This window comes from Leucoraja erinacea, chromosome 13 (assembly GCF_028641065.1).
Source record: "Leucoraja erinacea ecotype New England chromosome 13, Leri_hhj_1, whole genome shotgun sequence".
Classification (NCBI taxonomy): Eukaryota; Metazoa; Chordata; class Chondrichthyes; order Rajiformes; family Rajidae; genus Leucoraja; species Leucoraja erinaceus.
The window spans coordinates 14,305,898-14,324,796 of record NC_073389.1 but is presented as its reverse complement, the minus strand read 5'-3'; the positions used below and the strand labels follow the sequence as shown (position 1 = coordinate 14,324,796).

General features: G+C 41.8%; 1 protein-coding gene across 12 annotated transcripts in view; it reads right to left on the bottom strand.

The window, feature by feature from the left end:
- The window catches only part of dmd (dystrophin), a 1,582,845-nt gene that overhangs the window by 940,668 nt on the left and 623,278 nt on the right, over window positions 1-18,899 (bottom strand). For all 12 annotated transcript variants that reach the window (XM_055644518.1, XM_055644513.1, XM_055644515.1 and 9 more), the window contains 4 exons: window positions 18,632-18,719; window positions 14,899-15,143; window positions 11,458-11,638; window positions 5,978-6,123 (listed from right to left, as the gene is read on the bottom strand). In XM_055644518.1, the coding sequence (XP_055500493.1) occupies window positions 5,978-6,123; window positions 11,458-11,638; window positions 14,899-15,143; window positions 18,632-18,719 (660 nt within the window). The remainder of the gene's footprint in view (window positions 1-5,977; window positions 6,124-11,457; window positions 11,639-14,898; window positions 15,144-18,631; window positions 18,720-18,899) is intronic.

The following is an 18,899-nucleotide window of genomic DNA, read 5'->3' as shown; positions in this document are numbered from 1 at the left end:
TGTCATGTGTCCCTGTACAGGACAATGAAATTCTTGCTTTGCTTCAGCACACAGAACATAGTAGGCATTTACTACAAAACAGATAAGTGTGTCCATATACCATAATATAAATATATACACACATGAATAAATAAACTGATAAAGTGCAAATAACAGAAAATGGGTTATTAATAATCAGAGTTTTGTCCGAGCCAGGTTTAATAGCCTGATGGCTGTGGGGAAGTAGCTATTCCTGAACCTGGTTGTTGCAGTCTTCAGGCTCCTGTACCTTCTACCTGAAGGTAGCAGGGAGATGAGTGTGTGGCCAGGATGGTGTGGGTCTTTGATGATACTGCCAGCCTTTTTGAGGCAGCGACTGCGATAAATCCCCTCGATGGAAGGAAGGTCAGAGCCGATGATGGACTGGGCAGTGTTTACTACTTTTTGTAGTCTTTTCCTCTCCAGGGCGCTCAAATTGCCGAACCAAGCCACGATGCAACCGGTCAGCATGCTCTCTACTGTGCACCTGTAGAAGTTAGAGAGAGTCTTCCTTGACAAACCGACTCTCCGTAATCTTCTCAGGAAGTAGAGGCGCTGATGAGCTTTCTTGATAATTGCATTAGTGTTCTCAGACCGGGAAAGATCTTCAGAGATGTGCACGCCCAGGAATTTGAAGCTCTTGACCCTTTCAACCATATATTTATATAAATGGGGCTGTGGGTCTCCCTCCTACTCCTTCCAAAGTCCACAATCAGTTCCTTGGTTTTGCTGGTATTGAGGGCCAGGTTATTGCAGTGGCACCATATGGACAGTTGTTCGATCTCTCTTCTATACTCTGACTCATCCCCATCAGTGATACGCCCCACAATAGTGGTGTCGTCAGCGAACTTGATGACGGAGTTTGCACTATGACTGACTACGCAGTCATGAGTATAGAGTGAGTACAGCAGGGGGCTGAGCACGCAGCCTTGAGGTGCTCCCGTGCTGATTGTTATCGAGGCTGACACATTTCCACCAATACGAACAGACTGTCGTCTGTGAATGAGGAAGTCGAGGATCCAATTGCAGAGAGATGCGCAGAGACCCAGTTCTACGAGTTTGGTAACCAGCTTGGAGGGGATGATTGTGTTAAATGCCGAGTTGTAATCGATGAATAACAGCCTGACATATGAGTTTTTGATGTCCAAGTGGTCCAGAGCGGAGTGGAGGGCCAGCGAGATCGAATCCACCGTTGACCTGTTGTGGCGGTAAGCGAACTGCAGTGGGTCCAGGTTTTTGTCGAGGTAGGAGTTGATTTGCTCCATGATCAACCTCTCAAAGCACTTCATCACCACCGGCGTTAGTGCCACTGGTCGATAGCTATTAAGGCACGTCACCTTATTCTTCTTGGGCACTGGTATAATTGATGCCCTTTTAAAGCAGGTGGGGACCTCAGACCTCAGAAGTGAGAGGTTGAAAATGTCCGTAAAAACTCCAGCCAGTTGGTCTGCACAGGTTTTTAGAACACGGCCCGGTATACCATTAGGTCCAAGTGCTTTTCATGGGTTCACCCCTCTGAAAGATTTCCTGACGTCGGCCTCTGTGACTGAGACTGAAATGCCATCACAGCGAATGGGAGATCGGGAAGGAACATCAGTGTTCTCCCTATCAAAGCGTGCGTAAAACGCATTGAGCTCGTCAGGGAGTGATGTTTCGCCAACATTCGAGCTGCCTCCTGCCTACGACTTGGGTGAGGGAGGGATGGAGAGAGATGGGATGCAAGGATTACTTGAAGTTAGAGAAATCAATATTCATACAACAGGGGTGTAAGAACGCAAACGCATTGAGCTCGTCAGGGAGTGATGTTTCGCCGACATTCGAGCTGCCTCCTGCCTCCTGCCTACTACTCAATGGCTCTTCACAGATCGCCTGTCTGGAACTTTCGATAAATACTTTTGCAATCGTGACAGCAATTAATCATATGACATAATCGATAAAGGGATAATAACCTCGAAGTAACAATCAATGTCCCCAAACACTATTACACATAACAACATTGACAAACTTTTAAAGATCGGATTAATGGCGTTGAAGGCTTTTGAGTTGTCAAGTACATGCGATGCACTTACTACTCAATATTTTCCTTTACAGACAATGTATTCTTAAAATTTAATGAGATTTTGTTTCACTCCAAAGATAAATTTCAATGATGACAACAGGAAATCATATGGTTTGAGCACTGAAAGTGACCATTCAACCCTGTGTGTCCATGCCAGCACGGTACAAGAGCATCTCTCCAGCTTCATTCAACAGGCTTTCTATACAGCCTTGCTAATTTTTATCCATAATATATTTATCCAGCTCACTCTTTATGACCACAGTGGCACCTGCCGCCATCATATCTGCAGGCAGTGCATTCCAGATTCCAACCACATAAATGCTTCTCATCTTCTCACTTCACTGGAAAATGGGTTAAGTACGGATAGTGCCCCTGATGGCCAGCACGGACACAGTGGGGTGAAGAGCCTGTTCACTGCTGTATGACTAGAATTCCAATTCCATATTTTCTGATATCTATGACCCCTCCTTTGAAGGGAAGAGGCTCCTGTTTTGTGTTCTGTCCAGATCCCACATCATTTTAAACAGCATCAAATCTCCCCTTCCTCTTTGAAGAAAACAGCTCTCGGCTTACTAATCTAACACTGTAAATTGAATCCATCATCCAAAGAACAAGTCTCCCAACCTGGGCCTCCTACATTGTCAGAGTGAGGCCAAACGCAAATTGGAGGAACAGCACTTCATATTTCACTTGGGCAGCATGAATATTGGACTTCTCAAACTTAAAGTAATCCTTGCATCCCCTCTCTCTCCATCCCTCCCTCACCCAAGTCGTAGGAGTAGTTTCAAAGTTGTTTTGTTAAGTCTCATTGTCTGTGACTCATTCTCACCGAGAACCAAAAGCTAACAATGGCCTGTTGCCTTTATTACTGTTACTTTTTTGCATATCTTTCATTCACTTGTTCTATATCTCTCTGTATCACCGTCTAGACTTCTCATTCCCTTTCTTCTGACTCTCAGCCTGAAGAGGGGTCTCGACCCAAAATGTCACCTATTCCTTTTCTCCAGAGATGTTGGCTGATCCGCTGAGTTACTCCATCATTTTGTGTCATTCTCATAACCTTTCCTGGATCATCATTAATACTGTCGCACATGGAGTATAACATGGCGAACCACCATGGCTAGACCAGTCTTCATAGAAATCCAGCATAACAATGCCTCTAATAATAAAGCCAAGGATTTCATACGACTAGTTAACTACTTTCATGTTCTACCACATATCCAAGATCCCTCCGAAGACAGACACAAAAAGCTGGAGTAACTCAGCGAGCCAGACAGCATCTCTGGAGAAAAGGAATAGGTGAAATTTTGGGTCGAGCCCCTTCTTCAGAGAGGAATCACAAGATCCCTCCACTTCTGCTCCTTCCACTTTCGGTGGCATTATAAAAATTATTGGCCCATCTGATTCCTTGCACCAAAATGTATCAGGTCATATTCTCCAACATAAACTTCACCTGCTCCCTTATCCCATGCTGCAAACTTTCACTCGCCAATATGCAATTTAAAACGTTGCTTAGGTTTGCATCAACTAGAGTTTTAGAAATTGTGGCATGAACCTGATTTCTCGGCAGTTTCACAATTCCAAACAATTTGGAAAGCAACTGCATGAAATGACAGGTATCCACGTCGGCCAAATGCCTTCCATTCAGTGAAGGGAAATCATGGAGCCAATTCACCTGACAGCAAAATCTACCAAAGATGCCACGTGATAGAAGCTGAAGCCAGTGAGTTTCCTCAAAGTGCAACCTGAAGCAATCGTGCACAAGGAAAGTACTGCAGATGCCGAAAATCCGAAATAAAAACACAAAGTGCTGGGAATTCGCAGCTGGCAAGATCACGTATTTGTTTCCGTCCCCCAAGTTTGTAGCATGCTGAGTATTTCCAGCAATGTTCTGTTTTCAATTAATATTGAAACGGTCGGTGATGAAATTGTTTTATTTCCCATCCATTATGATCATGACTTCTCACTTCATCACAACATTGAGCAGGCACCTAAGCCCAACACTGCAAACAATTTACAAAAGTAAATACAAACAGTGAAAACACATCAATTAAGACCATTATAAATCAGTAGATCAGAGGAAATGTATCCATTTGTTTACCACCAGCTCGATTGCATGTCAGCCCCGTTAGAACACATTTACATTCCACTTACTTTAGCATCCTAGTGAGTCTCAAAGCTAGGTACTTAAACTGACGCCACAACAAATTATTAAAAAGCATGACGGGACGAGAGTATAATTTGTAACTTTAATTTCCCTTTTGAGATTTTCAATTACCGAACAAAATCCATGAGAGGGAAATGAAAGATGCTTCACACTCTCAAAGTGACACACACACAAACACAAACACAAAATGGACATGCATTACAGGCAACCCTGTGCTTTAATGAAGGAGCGAGTCTTAATCATATCCAATGCCAGCCAAACAAGCTGTCTGACAATGCTTTGCCTCTATCTTGGATTCATAAATCATTGGGGGAATGTTTGATTTTGCAAATCCATCATGATGCCAAGAAAGGTCTCGACCCGAAAGTCACCCATTCCTTCTCTGCCTGTCCTTCTGAGTTGCTCCAGCATTTTGTGTCTACCTGTAATGGCAAAAATCTCAAGAGGAGGAAATGGAAATGTGGATGAATGGGGGTGGAGGTGGGGTGAGGGAACTCCCATCACCTCAGGAAACTTGGTTCCTATATTTTCAAATATCTCCCAATGACCCCAGGTTATTAGGTGGTGTTGAAGCAGAAATGTACTCAAATACCTTTAATACATGCAAACTCTGGTCAAACTTGGGCAAAGAGGAAATAGAAAGGCATTCATAAGTTATGGGCCTGTCCCACATGCGTTTTTTTCGGTGACAGCGTCATAATCATAGCAGATCGTCGAAAAATCGGCAATAAGTTGCCGGTAACTGTCGCCGGTTGATGCAGGTTGACGTAGGTAGTTCCCAATGGAATTCACTGACGTCAGCACCTGGCGACAACCTACGTCATCCTGGCGGCAACCTACGACAGCAGCTACGTCAGGCGAAGTCAAGCTACGCTCATTGGCGTCAAGCCAACTGTTGTCGACTGTCGCCGAAAAGATTTGAACATTTCAAAATCCAGCGGCAACCAGAAAAACGTTATGATTCTTTGGGCGACTGAGGAGACGACTCACGACCATACAGGCGACTCCCCGGCGACCATGTGGCGACAGCCTAATCGCCTAAAAAAATTGCTTGTGGGACAGGGGCATAATGCGTTAAAATAAAACAAGTGGAAGGTGAGAAACTCACAGAACTAATCACAAAATTGATAATCTGCCATATCTTGCTAGCTCCTTTACATCCAGCACTTCCACAGAGAGTGAGGAGAATCATGTTAGCCAAGGATGCCCGCTAACAAGCCTAAATTGTAGGAATAGCTGCCTGCATTCTAATATCATGGAGAGTTTTGTATTTAGCGTTGTTATGTCCCGATAGTAAGACCAGCCATTACAATACAACTAAACATAGAACAATACAACTAAACATCTGGCAACATCTGAAGGAGGCAACTGTGGGAAACAGTAACCAACACATCTCAACATAAATAATGGTTGGGACTCCTCGGTGGTGAATGTGGAATCCACCTACTCCTGAGCTAACTCCATCTGCTATCTTCCTTGCAATGAGTCAGTAGCTGTTTCTTGTGCATACTCGGGTTAACCATTCAACAAGTGGTAGGATTTGCAAAATATATAATTGAAAGAGACTTCTCTACAAAGAATGTGCATTTCTGTTTGTGACTAACAGGTTACTACTTCATGCCATGGCACAAAGGTAATGCATCGTATCGTTGTAATAATTGGCATCCACGTTGAAGTAATATCATTAGGGCAATTACATTCACATTCCAGCAGAAATGATTACAGATACATACTTTCAGATCCTTGAGTCGCTGCTCCATAATTTCATACTCTGTCACTGCCACACGTGGGAGGGTTAACTTGGCTTCTGATTGCTGGATCCATAGAACCAGGGTGTTCATTGTTTCTTTGTAACGGAGAGTAGGCAGACTTTCCAGAACTGGGAAAAGGAAGGGATAGAATAACCAACATATATCAACCAGGTTGTTATTTTCCCTCAACTTCCACAAAGAACTTCAGAGGAATGAAACCCAAGATTATCAGGAATTGGACTGTTCTTGCGCCACTTAATTATGAAACCATCTGTACTGACATTGGGAAGTGACGAGGGCATTCAGGTCTCATATCCACCTCATCACTTAAATATATCATCACTCATCTCAAAACCAAAAGCCCAAAATGCCGAAAAAACTCTGCAGGTCTGGCCTCATCAGTGGGGAGAGAACAGTCTGACAATAGGTTTCTGTCCTGAAACGCACAGATGTGATAAGACCTGACGAATATTTTCAGCATTTTCTGAATTGGTTGTAGATTTCCAGCATCTATATTTTTGGAATGTTTCCAGTCTGAAGTCTATCTGTATATCGCCTCCTTTGCTTCTCACCACGTTGAAAACAACAACATCAGTGGACTGGGAGATTCAAATGTCCCTACATCCTACAGTCTTCCAGAGCAAGCGTTGTACATTTATGTCCAATACAGTCCTTGGTCTCAATTTCACATCACATCTCCTTGTTCTTAACTCCCCAGTAAGAAGGCATTCCATTGTACTCAGATTATCAAACCCGTCAAATATTTTTAACACCTGTGATCTCAGGAATACAAGTCACGTTTATGCAACCCGTTCTCATAATTCTATCGTGCATTCATAGCAGCGATCCCATTAAAGGAAAGTATAAGAGCAAATAACAGCGTATAGATTTACAATCAATACATAATAAACAAAATCAGAATATCAGTTTGTGAGGGAGGCTGCATATCTTTTCTACACTTCCACAGTGTACTACATTCTGTAAAATACTTTTAAAAATCTTCAAAAGACTCATTGGTCTTGCATCTCTTATGTCATTTAATCCCTGTTCTTTAATAGTGGGCAACATCCATGCTTTGTTATGAATGTTGAAGTCCTGGCCGTTTTTAAACGTACTGGTCTCATGGGAGGAATGAATCTAATTTAGAAAAGCAGGAAACATACAGGGAAAACTGGAAAGACGTTTGAAGCAAGAGACACGGAGAATTGCTAGAATTTGGGAACAGGCTAAATAAAGCTCTGGTCTTTCTAGTTTGTCATGCAACTGTTAATATGTGATACACTACTGTGCAAGGCAGAGCCCCAGATGAAATTAATAACAGTGGCTAAAAGCAATACAATTCTCTTTGCAGTCTCGCACCTTTCTTGCTAATGTCCGTGGCAAATCTTTGGAGTCTGATCAATTACATTTCTAAAGGGTTCCCAGAAGACTCTCAGCTACCCCATGCAGGCTGCACTGGGTGAGGGAGAGTAGAGCACGATGACAGAGTAGCAGTGGGCTGCCTGCCACAGTCACTGAAGACGAAAGCAGATTGACAAATCGTTTCAACATTCATGACCTACAGACAAATAATCCTTGCAATCCTGATGAAACCTGGCAGTGCAGAGTGGCATAGTGCCTAGCACCACGACATCACAGGTCCAGAGGCTCGGGTTTGATCCTAGATGTGTACAGCTTGCATATTCCCCCTGTGACAATACAGGGTTCCCCCAGGTACACCTGCTTTTTCCCCACATCTCAAAGATTTGCCGGCCAGTAGGGTGAGTGGCTTCTGTAAATTTCTGTAAATAGATGGATGGGGAATCAGGAGTGAAAGTAAGGGTAGGGGGGGGGGGGGGGGGGGGGGGGGGGGGGGGGATTGTTACACATCAGCCGATGCGCAATAAAGAAAAATGCTGTTACTGTCAATAGGTGTTTGATGGTCAATGCAGATGGATGTTCTTGTTTCTGTGCCGTGTGACTTCCATCATAATTCTAAAAGTGGGACCACCATAATTTTCCATGTTTCAGCAACTTGGTTCCAGTTGCTTTACAATGTATCCTGATCCCATTTAGGTAAAGATGCATGTCTCAAATTAACAACCTAATTTGAAGTCTTCTGTTCATAATCTCTGTCCAATTGAAGGGGAGAAGTGGACAGCTCACCAAGCAAAGATCACAAACACATACCTGTCCCAACAGCATTTGTGGCAAGGTGCTATTTCAGTTCAGTTTCAGTCTAGTTTCAGTTTAGTTTATTGTCACATGTACCGAGGTACAGTGAAAAGCTTTTGTTGTGTGGCAGCCAGCCAGCGGAAAAACATGATTATAATCGTGCCATTCACAGTGTGCAGATACATGATAAGGGAATAATGTTTAGTGCAAAGTAAAGCCAGTAAAGTCCGATCAGAGATAGTTCAATAGTAGTTCAGGACTACTCTCTGGTTGCAATAGGATGGTTTAGTTGCCTAATAACAGCTGGGAAGAAACAGTCCCTGAATCTGGAGATGTGCATTTTTACACTTCTATACCCTTTGCCTGAAGGGAGAGGGGAGAAGAGGGATTGGCCAGGGTGCGACTGATCCTTGATTGTACTGCTGGCTGTATTGTGTGCATGTGTGAACACATGAACACATGTACACACTGCATTGAAGGTCAAAAGGACATATGTCATATGAGGAAAGATTGAAAAGACTAGGCTTGTTTTCACAGGAGTTTAGAAGGATGAGGGGGTATCTTATAGAAACATATAAAATTATACAAGGACTGGACAAGCTAGATGGAGGAAAAATGTTCCCAATGTTGGGCGAGTCCAGAACCAGGGGCTACAGTCTTAGAGCAAAGGGGAGGCCATTTAAGACTGAGGTGAGAAAAAACTTTTTCACCCAGAGAGTTGTGAAATTGTGGAATTCCCTGCCACAGAGTGCAGTGGAGGCCAAATCACTGGATGGATTTAAGATTGAGTTAGATAGAGCTCTCGGGGCTAGTGGAATCAAGGGATATGGGGAGAAGGCAGGCATGGGTTATTGATTGGGGACGATCAGCCATGATAACAATGAATGGCGGTGCTGGCTCAAAGGGCCGAATGGCCTCCTCCTGCACCTATTTTCTATGTTTTTATGTTTCTATGTCATGTGATAGGAGTAGAATGAGGCCATTTGGCCCATCGTCCACTCCGCCGTTCAATCATGGCTGGTCTATCTCTCCCTCCTAACCCCATTCTCCTGACTTCTCCCCATAACCTCTGACACTCGTACTAATCAAAAATCAAACTATCTCTGCCTTAAAAATATCCATTGACTGCCTCCACAGACTTCAGTAGCAAACAATTCCACAGATTCACCACCATAATGGCTCACGGTCACAGCTCATCACCTCCTCAGGGGTGGGAGCCAAATGCTGGCACCACCAGGAACACCCGACTCCCATAAAGGAATAATTACAAAAAACACTTCCGACAGGCATCACATCCGAGATGGTTAAATATCTCTGAGGATAAAATCAGCCAAAACAACACCATCAAGAAAGATAGACACAAATTGCTGGAGTAACTCAGCGGGATAGACTGAAGAAGGGTCTCGACCTGAAACGTCACCCATTCCTTCTCTCCAGAGATGCTGCCTGTCCTGCTGAGTTACTCCAGCATTTTGTCCCTCTTTGGTTTAAACCAGTATCTGCTGTTCCCTCCTACACCATCAAGAAAGAGCTTTCCTCTTGCATGTGGGGAAGGGAGTGTTATTGCCAGATTATGTGATTTGTTCCTCTCCTCGAACCAATGTCAAGAGTTAAAACTCCAATTCCTTATTCCTTCTCAAATGTAACGAAGATGCCATAAAAAGCTTTAGTTTTGCTAAGCAATGAGACCAATAAGTTCAGCTGTTATCTGCCAGCAAACATAACAGCCTACAAAGTTTCCTGGCAGTCAACAGACAAGTGAAAAGACCACGTTCAATGTTAGTAAATGTTCTATCAATATCATTGTAGTTGCCAGTTTCCACCAGTTTCCACCAGGGAAAATATGCCTCGCATGTGTAAGAGCCAAACATTTTTTTAACACTAATAAATTGCCTCCAAAATCCAAAGCTGTTTTGCCTGTATTTTATGTTTCAGAGTTGAAGACAGAGATTCAATTAAGTAATCTGTTGCCCCTCAGTGACTAATTCATCTTATTTTGGCATCCAAATCGCAATTCTCGCAAGTATTCTCTGTCCTCAAAACCAAGTGCCAGCGTTTGAGAATACACTGTGGATTGGTGTCTTACTACCTTTGTTTATTGCCCTCACAGGTCTCTCGTTTGGATCCCAAAACCAGTTGAAATACTTCCCCTATCTTATGCAAAAGCAAAGTATAAAAGAGGGTGGAGACTAAAGGGAGAGAAAAAAAAAACAATGAGCGCAGCATGAAACGATGAAGCATTGGGAAGACAACGAAACAGCAAAAACTAAAGCAGTTTGCATGAATAAAGCAGAAGAAAATAAATCAATGTCCATAATAGAAAATGAAGGGAGACGAAAAGAAACATAAGCTTTTGGTCAGCAGAGAAACGGGGCCTCTGCATAGAAAATTATGAATTAACATTGCACCAGAACACCAAGGTTAAATCTACAAGAATGGAGAATGCAGGAAAGAGGAGCATGGAGAGCTGACTTTAATTGGAGTTTTAATTCGCTAATTTGCAAAACCAATGCGGTTGAAATAAACTTCACTGAGCAAAAAATGCAAAGGAGCAAAATAATCATTCTGATGTTTTTTAAACAGATATTGTTGTGTTTGTGTTGATTGTTTATTAAGTAGTGATTCAAAGCACTGTAGCCTGAATTTTTTTCACAATTACTTTGATTTGTGCAAAAAGATATCCATTGTCTGTGACAACAGGTTTGTGCTCCTTTGTTTGAACTTGTTCCATTTTGAAAACGCATGCGTTCATAATAGATCAGTGGATGAGATGCTGGAGGGAACTATTGCTATTTCCTTCCCTGGAGAAGCTTGCAATGATACTTATTTATTGTGAAAAACAGGCAACTGCAGCTCTGAAAAGATAAATTGCCTCAATGGTTTTGTAACGTTTTGGTTAGACAAAGGCAATAAAATGTCAGTGTGTTGAAACTGACTGAAAGACTGGGTTTTGCTGTCATGAAGGGTAACTACTGAGGGCGGCACGGTGGCACAGAGTTGCTGTCTTATGGCGCTTGCTGCTCCAGAGACCCAGGTTCGATCCTGATTACGGGAGCTGTCTGTACGGAGTTAGTACGTTCTCCCCGTAACCGCGTGGGTTTTCTCCGAGATATTCGGTTTCCTCCCACTATCCAAAGACATACAGGTTTCTAGGCTAATTGGCTTGGTATAAATGTAAATTGTCCCTAGTGTGTGTAGGATAGTGTTATTGTGCTGAATCCGCTGGTCGGTGCGGATTCAGTGGACCGAATTTCCGCGCTGTATCTCTAAACTAAACCAAATTAGCACAAGCTTTTGGAAACACTTACGAGACTGCAGTAACTTTTCTTGATTCTGCAGTGCTGCAAGAACCTGTGCATAGCAACTGGTTGAGGCAGCAATGTCAGCCCCTACAGACTTGGGCACCTCGTCCTTCTGATTTAACTCCTCCCCTCGTTCGCTCAGCTTCTGAACCAACGGCTGCAGTGCTGTCAGGCGTGAGATTTCCCCCTGAAAGGTTTACACAACAGAGAATCAGTACATTCAGTTTTAGGTCCTGAATAGTTCTGTAAAACACCAAGTTTAATTTTAAACACATACAGACCTATTAGTTTATTAGGAGCATTCAAAAACAACAATGTTGAGCTTCGAACAACTGGTTGTACAAGATTTAATCATGGCTAATCAGTCGTTTCAATTTTCAATGCAATGTTGTTTGATGAAGTGACAATTGCTCGCATCAGAAAATAGTTGGGTGACATTGGAGGAGATCAGAATGGGTCACAGAAACACTGAGCTTCCACTGAACGGCACATTTAACAAGCTGGAATGACTCGGGATCATCCTTGCACTTAACACACTGAATTATTGAATATAAACAAAAGCAAAACTGCATCAAAATATTTTATAATTATTTTACATGTCATCATCTTCCTCTCCCAACAAATAAATACACCACGATGCAATGGATGCAATGTTGTTTTAACATGGAGGTTGGAATTGATTCAACTATTGTATCTGAAAATTGGAAGCTGTGTAAAATTTGATATAACCCTGTTAAGTTCTCAATAATACCGAGTTAATATATCATTTGATGAATAAATATAAATCAGATGAACGACACAGATGCCCTATTCGCCACAGTGGGACCCTGGCCAAGTTCAGAATGAGAGTGTTTGAAAGGATTTTTACAACAGACTCGTTGAATAATTTTCCCTAATAAATGTGCCAGCTCTGTCACCAACAATGAATCAACTATTTCTTCAGCTGTGTTAATGTTATGACGCACCATGTGCTTTTCCGACACTGTGAGCATACAACTAACTTTAATAACAATTCAAGAAGCGTCATCATATTTTTTTTTCAAATGTTCTGGCCAAGTAAATTGCATGCCATAACTAAGAAGCACTCATATTTACTTTCTACTTCATACGGTCATGTGACAGGAACAGGATTAGGCCATTCGGCCCATTGTCTACTCTGCCATTCAATCACGGCTGATCTATCTCTCCCCCCTAACCCAATTTTCCTACCTTCCCCCCATTAACCTCTGACACCCGTACTAATCAAGAATCTATTCATCTCCGCCTTAAAAATATCCATTAACAGCCTCCACATCCTTCTGTGGCAAAAATTCACCTTCCTCTAAAGCAGTGGTGGGGAACCTGCGGCCTTCTAGGCCATTAATTGCGGCCTTTTGAATTAATCCAAATTTTGTGGAACAAATCCTTTTGATTTTATTTTATTTTTTTTTAATTTGTCTTTTACTATTTTAGTCTTAAAATGAATGTATTTAAAATACCAAAGAGTAAAAGAAGATTCAACAAAATAACCTTTCTTTGCAAGGTAAAACTAAGTCTATATATATGTCGCAAAATATCCAAGCATTTCGAAAAAAGCTATAATTTTTCAAAACTCTTCTTCTTCAAAACGAAATTTTGGATGAACATTTTCCCCAGTTAGCGAAGGTCATTGATGAGCAGGAGGATTCATGCGAGTCATTTGAAGAATATGCAGCTGTTTATAGACTTAAAGAATACAATGAAAGGCTCACTGACTCTGAGAATCATGACATCACACTCAAATTAGCATTTCAACCTCACCTAGTTGATATCTTCAAGGCTTCCAAAGAACTACAGATGGAATTGATTGAGCTCTCAGAAGATTACATTTTAAAGTCCTCATTTGACACGAAGAAAAATCCGATTGAAATATGGGAAAATGCAATAGAATACACACGTCTTCGGCAACATGCACAAAAATGCTTCCTTGCTTTTCAACCACTTATTGCTGCAAATCTACATTTTCCTACCTAACCCAAATCAAGACCCCCTTAAGGTCACATGTGACGGATACCCATCTAGAAGATCAGCTGAAACTGTGTACCTCCATATTGCAACTTAATATTCAAATGCTTTCCTACAAAAAGCTGTCACAACAAAGTCATTAAAAGGTTAGTTAACTTTAGAATTAACAATTTTTTTTTCATTTTCTTGAAGTTAGTACATAGTAGTAAGATTTTTGCAAAATAATGTACATTTTGAAGTATATCTAATTGATGTTTCTTGGATGTGGCCTTATTAGATTACAGTTAACTTAATACAGCATTCCAACATGAAAAGGTTCCCCAGCCCTGCTCTAAAGAAATTCCTCCTCATCTCCTCCCTAAAAGAACATCCTCTAATTCTGAGGCTACAACCTCTCATCCTAGACTCTCCTACTAGTGGAAACATCCTCTTCACATCCACTCTATCCGTGACTTTCACTATTTTGTACGTTTCAATGAGGTCCCCCCTCAATCTTCTGAACTCCAGCGAGTACAGGCCCAGTGACGCTGGGCGATGCCTGCCTCTCCAGAATATGGGATATCATATCACAGTAATGGATGGAAGATACAACAAAAATGATTCCAATGGTATAATTTAGATTTGCTCCAACTTTAGCAACTTCCTGCTGGAGAATCCTATAAATTGGAGTGTTAGCCTGGGCAGAAAAATGCTCAGATTGAAACAAGGGCGATTTAATTAAAGTGCTTTAAATTATGAAAAATCCAAATGGGGTGAATGTGAAGGAACTCTTTCCCTCTGCAAGGGATTAGTAGTATGGTAAAGTAGATTTAAATTAATTGATAGGACTGGAAGGGAGTGGCTAGAAGGCTTGTTGAACCAAATGAAGTTCTAGACTTCACTGCATGAGAGGGAAGTGGAAGGAGAAATCTTCATCATATTTACTAAATATGTAGAATGCACTGGAAAACCCCAAACCTATGGCTTTAGAAATAGGATTAACCGAAAGAAAATCTTGTTTGGCTAACATGGAGACAATGGACTGAATGACCTCCGTCAACAAATGGTTTTCATTCTACAATCTTCACAAGTGAGATCAGGCACCCAGTGCAAAGGAAGTTGGACACTTCTGGTCATAATGGAAGGTCATTGACTCAAAATGTCAACTATTTATTTCGACAGATGTTGTTGTTTTCCTTTAGTAAAAACAGTACGTTTTTCTTTAGGTGCTATGCAAACAAACCCAAGTTACTCTCAGGATTGATAGACAGAAAATGCTGGAGTAACTCAGCGGGACAGACAGCATCACTGGAGAGAAGGAATGGGTGACGTTTTGGGTCAAGACTTGAAACGTCACTCTTTCCTTTTATCCAGAGGTACATGCTGTCCCGCTGAGTTACGCCAGCATTTTGTGTCTATCTTTGGTGTAAACCAGCATTCGAAGTTCCTTCCTACACACATCTTCTCAGGGTTGTATGTTCTGACCTTGCATTTCTCCAGCTGGATTTTTGCTGTGTCGGACTCGCTGGCTGGTGAATGCTGTGCTTTTAGCCAGTTCTCCGAAGCGGTTACGGCCTGCTTAAGCTGCTGAAGCTGTGAAGAGATGTGGATGATCTTATCCTGATACTGGAGCCAGTCCATCCGCTCTAGCAGTAGTTGGCAGAATTCGTCCCAGCGTTTTTGGAGCTGTTCTGAAGCCTGCTTAATGTCATCAGCGGATGAAATCCCCTCTGCAGTTTAAAAACATATTAGTGAGATGACCTTTTTGCCAATAGCATGTAATAGATTACAAACATACATTAAATGAGGCTACTTTTGATTCCAAAAGTAGGAATGTAAGCTCATTATTTCTATTAAAGTTCCAAGTGTGAAGATATTAATAATGATGAACAGGGCACGAAGAGGTAATCGACTAACGCAGAATTTATGGTCTGTTAGATTAGCTAAACATGTGTAATCAATGACAACTGGCAAATGTTACTGCTGCCTGATTCAAACATATTATATTGTGTGCATTGAGTGTAGAATTGGTAGGAGAGAATTCCATAGGAAATGAGACACTGTGATATTGTAATTTGATGTTGGAATTATATTTAATATTTTTTCCATGTTTTTAAACAGCAAACAGCATATTTATGGTAAGTTAGGAGTTAGGAGAGAGCGATAGATCAGTCATGATTGGATGGGGGAGTAGACTTGATTGGCCTAATTCTACTCCTATCACTTATGATCTTATGACTTTAAGACAATTTGATCACCACCTTTAATGTCTCATCAAGAGAAAAAAAATGCATGATATATGGAAAATAAATGTTCATCTACTGGGAGCAACAAATAGAACAGGAAACATTATTCTGTCAACTGTAGAGTTAAGACTTTTCCTGATAATTATAAATTTGGGATACAGAATGAACAATTCACAATCCAACAAAATGGATGGGCTTGGAAAGAGCAGTTTCCCCAGGCAAGATAAGATAAGACTGTTCTAGTGCCACAACATTGTGGCACAGCCATTATACACCCCAATCTAAGGCCATGGACACAAAGCTAAAAAAAAATTATACTTATTTTATATTCCCTCTGACAATTAATACCCACTAGAGAAGCATTAATTGCATGGATCATCTGGTGATTGAAATCAATGGATGGCAATGAAGGTCTGGAGTTAAATTATAGGATTTAATTTGTTCAGATCGCCTGGGCCTACGCAATCTCCCGGTAGCTAAACACTTGGTCTCCCCCTCCCATTCACACACTGACCATTCTGTTCTGGACCTCCTCCACTGTCAGAGTGAGGAAAAACGCAAATTGGAGGAACAGCACCTCATATTTCGCTTGGGCAGCTTACACCCTACAAGATGAGTAATGATAACTCTAACTTCAAGTAACCCGTGCATTCCCTCTCTCTCTCCGTCCCTCCCCCAACCTAGTTCTCTGACTAGTTTCACTGTGCTGATTAATTTTTATCTCTTTTATGCCTCATTGTCACCTTCCTCTCAGCCACCAATGAACCATTTGTACATTTCCTTGATTAGCATCGGTTCTTTTCACACCTTACATTCTCTTCGTACCCTTCCATATCTCTTGTTTCCCTCTACCTTGACTCTCAGCCTGAAGAGGGGTCTCAGCTTGAAACGTCACCCATTCCTTCTCTCTCCCCTGAAATGCTACCTGGCCCGCTGAGTTACTCCAGCATTTTGTGTCTATCTTCGGTGTAAAGCAGCATCTGCATTTCCTTCCTACACATTTAATGCAAATAATGGGCACTCCTGAGCACAACGTGGCTCAAGTTCCCTCGGTGATGTAGGAAGCAATGAAACAATGTCATGTGGTGCATATCGGATGAGGATTCTGTAACATCCACAAGGCCAATTTGCCACTGAAACTGCTCGGTCATATTTCCACATTGACTTGAGTTTTGATGGGAGTAAAATTCAAATAAGTCAATAATTTGAATTTTGAAGTATGTGCATCTTCAAATGTATATATATTTTTTAATCTATTATAGTTTGCAAAAGTTTTCACTTGGGCAACCGATAAATGATTGTGGATGGCATAAAAAAAAGCAGGTCTCTTATTAAAAGAAAGAAAGGAAAGATCAAGACTTGAATTTATTTTGTTCCATCCACTGCCGCAGGTCACACTCAGTGAAATACAAAACCTTGTGGGTACTGAAAGAGAGGATTTAGTCATGGAATGATGCACGCTCACATCATACTCCCCAACTAATACCTTCACCCTCTGGCCATTTGAACTGCACAAGTGGAAATAAATTGGCATAGCTCCTTGCGCCTCACATAGTTGTGTGATTTATTATTTTCTCCAGGCACACTTTCATCCAAAGGTTACAGTAGGTTTATTTCCCTTCCCCAAGTCTGCATCTGAAAAGAACATTGGGTAGTGTGATAATCTATAGTCCCTCCAAAATAGTCTATTATCCACCCATATGAGCCTGATGTGCCATTCCTCCACCATCTCTCTGCCCGCCTTGAGAATGATTCTTCCTATAACAGCAGCCCACGCTCAAAGCCAATAAATCAGTGGCAGTCCTTCTATGTTGCTTCCCTTCGTAAATCTCCCAATTGCTTTGAGACCAGCAACACCACTTCTTACTTGGCTGCCCTTCCCTGGTTTTACTTTAAACTTTATTTTTCCCCCCAATGGCTACACAAACCTGTGGATTTTAGCTCTGGACGGCTGAAGCAGTTTTAATAGCAAGTGATGACCACTTATGAGAAAAGGCAGCAGAAATAAGAGATGTGGGCCTGAATTCACGAACGGTTCATTCAAGTGTGTTGGAGTCAGAAAGTAAATTGTACCAAAAGACATTGACAGATCGGAGGTCAGCTTGGTTCACAGTCATTTTTCTTTCGACTGGTATAAAAATGATTGTGGAGTCTAATGTGGTTGAGTGACAACACTATTCTCTTTTCCAGGGGTTCACATCGCAGTGTAAAGCTACAAGCACAGAATCCATGTTGACGCTCCCACCCCTCAGTCGTGGGGGTGTGCTGTGCTGGGACGGGCTCCAATATATGGGCAGATGTGCTGCCAGGATTTGTTTCATAGAGTCATACTGTGTGGAAGCAGGCCCACAGCCCACCGAGTCTGCACTGACCAGTGATCCCCACACATTAACGCCATCCTACACACTAGGGACAATTTACACTTACTGTATACCAAGCCAATTAATATACAAACCTGTACGTCTTCGGAGTGTGGGAGGAAACCGAAGATCTCGAAGAAAACCCACACAGGTCATGGGGAGAACGTGCAAACTCCATATAGACAGCATCCGTAGTCCGGATCAAACTCAGGTCTCCGGCGCTGCAAACGCTGCAAGGCAGCAACTCTACCGCTGCGCCATCGTGCCGCCCATGTGCGGCACGATGGCTACTCTCATATGATAATATGTTCACTGCCAGCAATGACAGTTAATGCAGAGCAGAATCACTGCAAGTAGGGCATGACTTTAAAACTATCTGTTTTTTTAAATGACAATTTATCGAGTAAATAAATGTTTCTACGTATGTGCCAGTACCCATTCAATTTGGTTACTTAATGCATGAATCTCAGTTGATGAACACATTAAATGTATGCAACAATGTTGGTGTTTGCTTTTAGGATGCTGTTTGCTAATATCACGTGTGATAAATGTGAATTTATGCATTGCACAAATCCCCAAGAAGATTATCTGAATCAACTTGCATGTAATTACCATTCACCATCTGTTCCACCAGGGCCTGAGCTGATCTGCTGGCATCTTGCAATTTTCTGGATTTTTCAGGTTTCTCTTTTTCAATAGCCTACAACACAACAACAAAAATGAGCTTGTTTCCTTGTATCACGTCTTGAGGGAGGTTCAAAGAAAATCAGTATTCTGCTACGAAAGATACAGTTGGTTATCTTTTGGCCAAGTTAATTTGTTTTCTCAAGACAGAAACTTTAACCATTTATTGAACAAGCAGAGAACCATAGAAACAGAG